The sequence below is a fragment of the Ceratocystis lukuohia genome, assembly GCF_044167205.1.
Source record: "Ceratocystis lukuohia strain C4212 chromosome Unknown Supercontig6_pilon, whole genome shotgun sequence".
NCBI classification, from domain to species: domain Eukaryota; kingdom Fungi; phylum Ascomycota; class Sordariomycetes; order Microascales; family Ceratocystidaceae; genus Ceratocystis; species Ceratocystis lukuohia.
This window is the reverse complement of record NW_027263525.1, coordinates 989,047-999,302: the sequence shown is the minus strand read 5'-3', so window position 1 is coordinate 999,302 and position 10,256 is coordinate 989,047. Positions and strand designations below refer to the sequence as shown.

At 48.9% G+C, this 10,256-nt stretch overlaps 3 protein-coding genes across 3 annotated transcripts; 1 reads left to right on the top strand and 2 right to left on the bottom strand.

The window, feature by feature from the left end:
* Positions 1–1,958: 1,958 nt before the first annotated feature.
* On the top strand, positions 1,959–4,124 carry HOO65_060244 (uncharacterized protein; the record flags this gene model as incomplete). The annotated part of the gene is made up of 2 exons (XM_071003743.1): positions 1,959–2,578; positions 2,636–4,124. The coding sequence occupies 2 exons, from the start codon at positions 1,959–1,961 to the stop codon at positions 4,122–4,124; spliced, it is 2,109 nt and encodes a 702-aa protein (XP_070857594.1).
* Positions 4,125–4,437: 313 nt separating this feature from the next.
* On the bottom strand, positions 4,438–5,607 carry HOO65_060243 (mitotic checkpoint regulator, MAD2B-interacting-domain-containing protein; the record flags this gene model as incomplete). Its single annotated transcript, XM_071001081.1, has 1 exon — positions 4,438–5,607. The coding sequence occupies one exon, from the start codon at positions 5,605–5,607 to the stop codon at positions 4,438–4,440; it is 1,170 nt and encodes a 389-aa protein (XP_070857593.1).
* Positions 5,608–6,343: 736 nt separating this feature from the next.
* On the bottom strand, positions 6,344–9,800 carry HOO65_060242 (HEAT repeat protein; the record flags this gene model as incomplete). Its single annotated transcript, XM_071003647.1, has 2 exons — positions 6,344–9,577; positions 9,729–9,800. The coding sequence occupies 2 exons, from the start codon at positions 9,798–9,800 to the stop codon at positions 6,344–6,346; spliced, it is 3,306 nt and encodes a 1,101-aa protein (XP_070857592.1).
* Positions 9,801–10,256: the final 456 nt, after the last annotated feature.

Here is a 10,256-nt window from a genome sequence, read left to right as displayed (position 1 = left end):
CCTACTCTAGTCTAGTCAGAGCTATTTTTGTGCCCTTTTTGTTTGTTTTACTAGTGTCTTCTAAGAGAGCGTAAGGTTTGTATCTTCATAGGAGCAAAGCTGATGTACCAGTATGCATAATTGTGTTGCTGATTGTCTGTATTCCATATTTAGCACAGAGTGGTTTCTTTTTTTCCTCTATTTCTAGGCTCAATTCTTCTAGCTGCTGCTCTCATGCAATATCAGGGTTTGGATTGTCCTCTCGGACGCAGACTATTCGTCCAGTAGAATGAGGGAAGAGAGCTCATGCACAGCGGAGTATTGGGCGCTTAGAAGCTGGTTATGATGAGTTCAAGATAATGACAAAAATGGGGCTGGGCTAGGGTTAAGAGACGCACAAAAGTTTTTTTTCTTTCCACAAACCTTCAGGCTTTTATTCCGTGTTTTAGGGTTTGTTTCTTGCTCTAATGCAACGCTAGAGTCGAAAATAGAACACCCCCTCCTGTTCACTTTCATTATGCCCGCCTTTTTGTTTCAATGCTGATCCATGAAACAAGACTCTTACTTTGTCGAGGATTTGACATCAGGCTTCTAAGCGCCGGGCAGGGGATCGGATTACAGGGAAGCTTGGGCTCTGTAATTAGCTATCGACTCTGCAGATAAAAGCTAGCCTTTTTGTGCCTTCTATGGTTAGACCCCGGAACGGGCTCACACGCATAGCGGAGGCTTCGTCATGACTTGGTCATGGGAGGATCCGGTGTTTGAAGCCGAGGATGAACTGCGCGTCTGCAGTTCCCGGCTTGGAGAATACCTGCGGTGTTGTTGTTGTTGTTGTTGCGATATGTATGCGCATCGCTCTAGGCGCTGTATACTATTCTGGTAGGCCCTACTGCAGCTTCAAGTGGACGTTTGTGCGTTCTTGTCTTGAAAACAGAAACACAATTCTGTCAGGGCCTGGAGTTAAGAACGAATCAGAGCTTGGACGCGGGCCATTCGTTTCTTTGAAAGCGACTCCTTCTCTCTTCCCTCCATCCTCTGTTGGCTCTGCTCGGATATGAAACGCTTTGGAAACATGAAACAAAGCTTTTTTTTGCCTGCAGTCACTTTTCTCAACTTCTCAACTTCTCTCCTTGGCTTGTTCCTTCTTTTGCCCCTTTGAACTAAGGTGTCTTCCTTGTTCTGTTATTGAATGGCCGGCTACTGGCTGGATGGGCCTTAGGATTGCATACCTTGCCGGGGGGGGGGGGAGGGGGGGACAAGGACCGCCGGGCTGGTTGAGATAATGGATGGATAGAAACACGGGAGCTTGGTGGCAGAAGCTGTTTCTCGAGAGGCGCTCATTGCATCGAGTCAGTTGAGATCATTTCACCTGAGGATTCCGAAGTTTCTCTGTTCGTCTTTCGAGTCCGTCCACATCTTCTCTCTCTTGCCCCTGGGAGTCTGTCCCTATCAGTCGCCTCCTCTGGGCTTCCCAGGATCATTCATTCCCCTTTGCTTTATCCTTTGTCTTCTCCATATCTAGGCCAGCTTTATTCTTACCGTCACATCGCTAGACCCCCCTTCTTGGGACTGCATGACATGGGCGGTAGTATCCTTCTAGGATCTTTTTTACTGGGCTCTTCATTTTTATTTTTTGCTTTTGAAGCGCTTGCTCCTGTATTGTCTCCTTGAGCTCCTTAGTCTTGCCTTTATATTCCCTCGTGGCTCCATTCCCTTTGTTGCATTTGTTCCTTTCTTCTTCACAGTCTTTGATCTGTGCCCTTCCTTTCCTTTGCGTTGCTATTCCAAGCTTGATTTTCCGCCCTACTTCACTGTTGTTATTGCTATTCTCCCTTTGGTTATTTATATTTCTCTTGTCCTTGTAGTCTTTTTCTTTGGTCTTGTGTCTCTGCTTTGCTAAGACCTCTACTTAGTTTGTACAACATAAGATCTGAGCCTAAAGATCGCACTAGCAGATTCTTGTTACACTATCTGTCTCAATGACCGTCACTAAGCTTCGAATATCTTCGCCTCTTGAAGCTGGGCAGTCGATTCTTGATGCCTGCAATCTCCCGCCTCGGCTTTGCGATGCCCTTGACCACGCTTCCTCCAAGCTTTCAAGTAAGGGAGTCAGCGTGAAGCTAGCTGTCGCTCTTCGCGACTATCAGCTGCCCACCTTGACCATCATTCCCTCCGCCTATAGCGAAACCGGAGTCTACGCTTCTCAGCCCCCAACTCCCGACTACTCTCCGTCCTCTACCTCAGCCTGCTATTCATCAACTTCATCCCGCTTTGGCAGTTTCTCCAATGCTTTTTCCAGCATGCGCCAGAGACTTGCTGGCCATGTTCCATTAAGCTTGTCTTTGGCCTCAACCTGGACTAGTGAAGGCACAGCTCCCTCTCCGTCTCACTCGTCTGCACACACGCCTGTAACGCCCATGTCTCCTCCACCTATGACGGCTTCCACTTCCACAACCTTTCCATCCACAATTGATGCCGTGAGCCCAAATGGACCGTGTGCCTTGGGCATCAGACTGATCCAAACAGCCAAAGTCGATGCTAAGACTACTCGTATTTTAAACCATGTATTCAACAAAGTCCGTGCCAAGTTTGGTATTGGGTAAGTTGTCTTCTCCTCAAAGTATCAACCCTCCTTTTAGCTGACAGATGCAACTAGATATGATATGCTTCCTCGGATCACTGCTCCGGATGCCTGTGGTATTACTGACACTATAATTCGTCGGTCCATTAGCCAGGATGAGATTTTGTATGGTTCCACGGGGCTTACATTGATTTCCCTTGACAGATATTACACTTTCAAGAGCGCGCTCTCTAGCTTTTCCCGAACTGGATCTTCAACTCGTCTAGAAGACGCTGTCGATGAGCTACGCCGACTTTATCTGGCTAATGGCAGTCGTAAAATATCGCGATGTCACATCACGCGCTCATACGATTGGTTGAGTGTCAGTGATGGGGCTTTGGCCGAGGTTGACATTATGTATCGCCGAGCATATGGTGGTGTAGAGGGGTTTGGGGCTATCGAAGGCCTTTCGCACGTTGTGGGCACTGCTAACAGCGAGTCCAATTTTGCGACCCTTGGTGGAAACATGGCATCTCTTCAACACCGTTTTGAATCTGTTGGCTTAAACAGCCCAGAGCTTACGCCCTTAGACGAGAAAATAGGGGTGGAGAGCATATTACGCAGTGAAGTATCTACCATGGACTCGCGTTGGTCTGGGAGCGAATACAGCAGCGAAATCAACTTGCCTTCCTGGGAGGAGAAATCAGAAGTCTTTCACCTCGCGAATGATAGCTCCTTCGACCCTTCGTATTTGAAGCGTGCATCGACACCTCGCCCCCTCCAGCTTCATCGGGGATCGACCCCGCGTGGGACTATTGCTGGACTTGAGGAACTGGCGCCCGAGACCATAGCGGCTAGTGCACCCGTGACTGCCCCTAATCCGAAAACAATTACTCCTTGTCCAGTCAGCACCACTCCTCCACCTGCACCAACTTGCGAACGTCCCCCAGCTACGATCCTTTCCCGGACTCCCCTGCCGCGGATACTCACTAGATCTCTACCCCGGCTAGTGATCCCCACATCTAATTCCCCTGAGAACCTCCCCAAGTCAATGGATTCCCAGCCGCATCTTAACCTGCAGACTAGTTTTCCTGTCACGTCAACAACAACTGCTCCGATCTTGGATGGACACAGGGGTTTCGCTACTAGCGGGACTGTGGTTTGTACTGCAGACCAGCCACGAGAGCTCACGGAAACGCCAATCACTCCTCATCCAGACAATGATGGTCAACCACCATTCTTTACTCTGAAGGCATTCCCCCCTGTCACAGAAGTAGCGACAGACACACTCTCGCCATCTTCAGCGATAGCTACAAACTTTTACCGTATGCCATACGAGGTTTCAAACTTCGATGCCAAACTGTCCTTGGGACGGCACCCCCATGTTTCAATAGCCCAACTACTCGACCCCGTTGACCCGCGGCTATCTATGCAGAGCTCCACGACTGGCTTGGGGTTGGGCCCGATAACTCCAAACGGCGCGGAGGACATATCACCTGTTACGCGCGGCGAATGGGGCTTTCTGTTTGCTGGCCCGGCCTTCGTGAATGCACGCACGGTAGCAGTGGAGACATGTCACAACTAAGTAATGTGCTAAGAGTGACTGATATGGATGGGTTGGGCTGGACTGGGGCGTTTGACTCTTTTTTGCTCCTTTGCTCTTTTTTTTCTTTCTTTTTTCTTTTTTCTTAACCGTCTCATGTTTTCATTCTGCACGCTGGGAGTTTGTTGGGACGCGTATCTTTCCATAGCCTTTGATTTTCATACAATATCAGATATCCATTGTGTTTCGTATTGCTTCTAGTTTTGCTTGTTTGACGCAAATATTGGGACCGATCGCCAAGGTTAGGACAAGACAACCCACTACGGCAACTTCGTGACCCCTTAGTTTTCTGTTCTTACCATCCATACCGCGAGCCTGCTTCCCTCCGTTTATTCTTGCCGGCAGCAAAGCTCTCCTCCAGCGCCTCTCTTTGATTCTGTACTTGACTAACCAGTTGGCGCAAGCTATGCTTACCCGGCTGGATTGCTCGCAACGGATTGTGCACCTGTTCCTCGCCCTTGGCACGCAGCGCTTCGTTATGCGCATACTCCTGGTCCATATTGAAATTGACCAGCTTGGAGCTCGCAAAATCTGTCGCGTCGCGTCCGCGCCCAAAGAGTTCGCGCCGTGCGGCTGCCGAGAGATGCATAGAGTCGGCTAGGTCAGCGAGATTCTGTGGTGCCTGGGGAGCGGATATATCTGTTTCTTGGACATTTTGGACGGCGGCGCTGAGCTCGGGCACACAGGAGGCTGCGGTTTCAAAAAGAGGGATATAGGCTTCGTCGGGGTTGGACTGTGGAGCTTCGTCAGCTGTGGAGGCGAAGGAGAAAAGAGAAATGGGCTTTGCTGGCTCGGCTGGGGCGTCTGTAGTGGGTGTGGTGCTGGTGAGATTCTTCTGCGTCTGTACGGGCTCTGGGCGCATTGGTTGTGGTGTTGCAGACACAGCATCCGTCTTTTTTGGTGGGCCAATTTTCTTCGCCCGCTTGCGCACCACAGATAGCGGCATAAACATCTGCGGCTTGCCCACTAGCTTGACATCCTCGGCTGGCGTCATTCCCTCTGGGATTTCAGGACCCATGATCCCCCCTGTTCCACTGCTTTCGTCTTGGTTGCCGTCACGGCTCCATGCTGGCCCTGCGCCCGTTTTGAGATTCACTCCAACGCGGGGGGTATTTTTTGCGCCGGATGTACTTTTGGAGGAGTTTCCCTCCAGATGTGTTGTTGGGGTATTGTTGGTAGTGCCGGAGCCACGTAGGCTAGCGCGATTCTTCGGGGCTGGTAGCAGCGAATTGAAGCCGCTGAACTTGTGCGCGCCGGTGCCGATTCGTGCGCGTTTTGCAGGTGGCTCTTCGGCTGATACTTCGGTGGCGGGGGTAGAAGCGGTCGGAAGGGATACGCGGATCTTGCCGCTGGAGATGAATTTTTGGAAGGGCTTTTTGCTGGTTGAGGGCGCTTTGGGCGGCGGCGGCAGCGGCGTGGGTGTGTCGTCGTCGGAGCCAGAGGAATCGTAGTCAACTAAACCCATGATTTGCGATTTTGTTTAGAGGAGGGATTAAGGCGCGGGGGGTATTAGGTTTTAGATGTGATGAATCGGGTTTGTAGAGGGGGTTGATTATTCATTGAACTGGTGATGTTTCTGGCTGGTTGCGCCATAAGTTGGGTCCCACTATTTACCACCCCTATTTGGCTTTGCAGCGCCTCTTTGGGACCTAAGATCCTGCAATTTTACTGGCCTAACCTGGCACCCTCGCTCCCTTTTAGGTAGCACAAAAAGCTCTCTCGAAGAGCGCCGTCAGTGTCTTGGGGTCATCATCTAACAAAGCTAGACTCACTGAAACGGGGAAATAAATTAAACTATTAGAGCCTAGATGATACTGAAGCAACAGGTGCTGTCGTCTATCGAAGAAAGCCACAGAATTTCAAATAGTTTTATTAATCTGGAAGTTGAGAAGGCTCGTCAGTACTCTCTATGACAACAGGTTATGAGCTCTTATGTGCGTCCGCGCAAGGCCCCAATAAGAATGGAGTCTTTTGCGGCTTCTATCAGATTATGTGTATTGCACTCGCTTAATGCTTCATTTGCATAATATCTCTGGCGACTGGTATCAGGGTCAGGTGACAAGACAATCAAGATCTGTGATGAAACTTCGGTGGGTGTCTGCACTCCCTTGAGGGCCATAGTTGGCTAGTCGCATCAATAGCCCTGTTGGGGCCAATTACTGATTGTCTCATGATTTAATCCCAATATTACTAAGACGGCATCAAGATTCTACCTTGACTAAGTCTAAAAACTCAAATCCCTCTCCTGCTGGTCTAAAGAGACCCTCTGTCGGTAGCTGACCTCGCTCATAGAGTGCTAGCCAGACAGCGTCTGGATTGATAGTCTCCAAAGCCGATCTCACATCCTCATCATTGAGGCGATCTGCTAGCAGCTCCAGAATTTCATCGTACATTCCATCTTCGATCCGTATGTGACGTAACATTGCAACCAAAAGTTGGACTGTAGCCTCCCATACTTTAGTAGCCTGTGCAAACCTGCCAAGGCTACTCATCGGCATAGCCCCGCCTGCTCCTAGTGCAGGTCCTGATATCGCAGCATTCGGGTTTGCCGAAGGCAGTTCATTCTGAAGCGGCACAATTATCCCAGGTGAGAAGGAGTCGGTTACTGCAGTTAGTCTATTTGTTTGTCCGCCAGCAGACGCATCTTTCTTTGCCCTGATCATCCATGAATGCAGCCTGTTCTTCCACTCATCTCGGAACCTTGAAGACATAAAATCGCCAGCTGAGGAGCACAGGGCAGACAACGTTTCACATGCAGCAATTGTAATGTATGGCTCAGAGTCGTAGAATCTCTGAATAATGACAGGCCATACGGCGTTGACGAGAGGCAGGAACGCAGTAGAGTCCGGAGCTAAAGCAGGAGAAACTGTAGCCAGCAGAGACAAGAGAGATTTCCGCAATGCAGGCGTGGGGGAAGTAAGATAGTGCTGCGTTAACTTGGCGATCTTGGAAAGAATAGCATACGTTGGTGTGGGCGGGGGTTTTTCTGGGTCTGTCGGCTGTGGTGGTTCTTCTTCGCCCTCCTCTTCACCCAGTTTTCTTTCGGGCTCCCCTTCTTCGCTTGCTTCAGCATTTTGTTGGTCTTTTTCATCAAAAATCTCTTGTACTCGGCTGCTCTGTTTATAGTCTGATGCCTTCCAAGGCCTTTTGGGATGAGATGCAATATTATCAAGCTCTAGGTCCTCTTTTTCACGTCGGAGTCTTCGTTCCTCGTGCCTAGCTAGGGCCTGTTTAACTTCTGATATTGTCATCCAATGCTTGGGACCCTTTTTTTTCTCAATCAGCATATCATCTGCTGGGCTATTCTCTAGTAGAAGCTGATCAGACTTGACGCCCTGGTTGACAATCTCGTTCAAAACGTTAAACAGGCTGCCCACAAAAGTAGGATAGCCGTGGTAGTTGTCTAAAGCTGAGAATATCGATGTCACCACATCATCAAGAAATGGGACTAGACGGGGGCCTGCTAGTTTAACTACCATTTGCAAGACTTTGTTGGTAGCAGGAGTTATGCTCAGTGTGTTGAGCTTTAACGAGACAGAGTTGACCATGTAGTCGGCGTTGGCGATTATGAGCTCTGAGACACTTGAATATCCACAGTAGAAAGCTGTAAGGTTGAGCCCCACGATAGCGTGGTGCCGTAGTTGCACGTTCTCTGATCCCAAAAATGAGGTCATGGGAAAGAGAACATCAATCAATTCTGGCCTGAAGCCTTCTTTTGACCGGGATGCTGCAAGAGAAATCGTTTCTAGGGCGAGAGCCTCTACCCGCCAGTCAATATCTTGGAAACTCGAGTGGGAGTCCAAGACCGTAACAGAAAATGTATATAACTCATGAAACGCAGCTTCACTTTCGCTAGGGCCATCAGAAAATGTAAGGAACGCATCGATGTCTGCATCTTGCTGGAAAGCAGCCTTAAAGAGCTCAAGCGACAGCCAGAAGGCAGATACCTGTGTATCACCCATGGACCTTTGCAGGTAATCTATCATCTCCGTGGCTAACTTTACTTGTTGACTAGCAGAGCCCATAGATCGTAGCAAGTCAAGGATTTCGCCGCGTATCGTGGTTTGGCTATCGTGGTTCATGATGACAGGGCGAAATGTAGATAGCCTCGTTTCTGGTGTAGTTGCAAGTTCCGTACTTCCAGACAGAAGTTCCATAGTCTCGACTTCATCGACAACGTGTGGTGTCTTTGCACTAGCAATAAGTTGCATGATGCTATCGCGGAGAGCAGCGGAGACGGCATCGTCCAAAGTGGCGGATGCAAAATCCATTGCTGATGCCAGCTTGAGGCCCCGCTGAAGATTCCGAACAGCCCTCTGCTTGATAGAATCATCGGCAGATTGCATGACACGCGGTAAGGCTGTAGCCCAATTGTAGACTGTAACTTTAATGGAATCGCCAAGCTCGGGGTAGACCATGGCAAGGTCGGGAAGACTTGTTGTCATCAAATCTTGATCTATTCTTTCATCGGATAGGGCCATTGCAGTTTCAACAAGTAGAGGCGCGCAGTTATCCAATGACTTGTGGCATTCATCTAAAAGAGAAACGCAGAGGCGCTCAAGAGCAGATCGAATCTCATCCTCATCGCTTTTTGCTAGTTTGAGTACTGTAACAAGTGCCATTTTGACCTGTCCTGCTGTGGCTTTCAGCCATGATGGTGTCCAAACCTTCCCTTTGTCTGTTCTTTCAGATTCTTGCTCGCTTGAGTTATCTTGCTTGTCAGCAAAATTTTCAATCGACTCGTAGCTCTTCTTTAGTTCTTCCTTCTCAAGCTTCATTGATAGCACCCGTGTCCGGATATCACTAAGAACGCGGACCAAGGTGGTCTGCAGAGTTTTTATAGCGCTGACAAGAACTCTTCTTTTCTCTCGCGCAGGCGTCGAAGCTACTTTGGCTAGTGAAGATACTGTTCCTGGGAGGAATGAAGCCAAAGCGGCATCGTCTCTGACAGCCTCGAAGAAGGCACATAATGTTTTCATAGACTCTACCTGAATCTCGGGGGTTTTGCCGTCAGATACACAATCGAGAAGAACTGCAATGGCGTGTCCAAGAGCCGGGATTCCACTTGCATCGACAAGAGATGCCGATGCCGCAGCAGACTTGCCTGCCGCTATGATCAGGGTCTTTAGAGCGCGCAGACTTTCTAGTGTTGCCTCTTCTGAGATACTACGTGTCTGGGTTTGTGAAGGTACGCCACCGATGACAAATGTCAGAAATAGCAGCAGTTGTTGGACCAGCTTGGGCTCGATATTTGATTTCCAGCCATGAAATATGATAATAGTTAGGCATCGTAGAGCAAGCTCAATGAGCGTGAGGGGATGCTTCTCCTGATATTTGAAAATGTGCGACAGCGGAAAAAATATGTAGTCGGCTAGATTCTTGTCTAGGGCCGATGAGTCTCGCTGGACTTGGGCACTTAGGTGGTCCAAGAGTTCCTGTACCAATTTAATGAGAAAGCGCGAGTCTAAGGCCGACTGTTCTGACTTGGATGCTGTTTTGCTAATTGAGACACAGCACGGCTTGATCTATTGACAGACATGTTAAAGTCCGGAGGCCCTTGGAAGAATATGGGGTTATGAAGCTTACCTGCTGGAAGAATTCAGTGCGTGCTGCATTGGTTACATGAGATGTCTGCCGCACTGGTGTTGGGCCTGTCATTTTGGGGGTCGGGGTTCTGCTTAGATAAAGGATTTGCGCCAGGCTGTCTTTCTTTGTTTAGTAATTGCCGCGAAGCCCGATGGTGATGATGCCAAAGACTTGTGATGGCAGGGTAGTACAAAGGAATCATGGTAAAAGAAGGTTCGAGAGAAGGTTTCGTGGGGGAAGGTTTACCACTTACGAGCTTATGTAATCAGAGTAATTAGGCGGGTCAAGTTTGGCAATTACATTACATGGCTCGACGAGGCTCTACTGTGCATCACCACGAAGAAGAATAAGTACCTGATAGGAGAAGGGAACTCAGATAATACGTAAGAAATAATTTTCCCCATCTTTTTAACCACTCCTAAGCTATATTCACAGCCTTTTATCTTAATCTTTACTTCTATCAACACAATTTGTTGCCTCTATAACCCTACCAACTAACCGTACAACATAATCTTTCGTCTTAAAAGA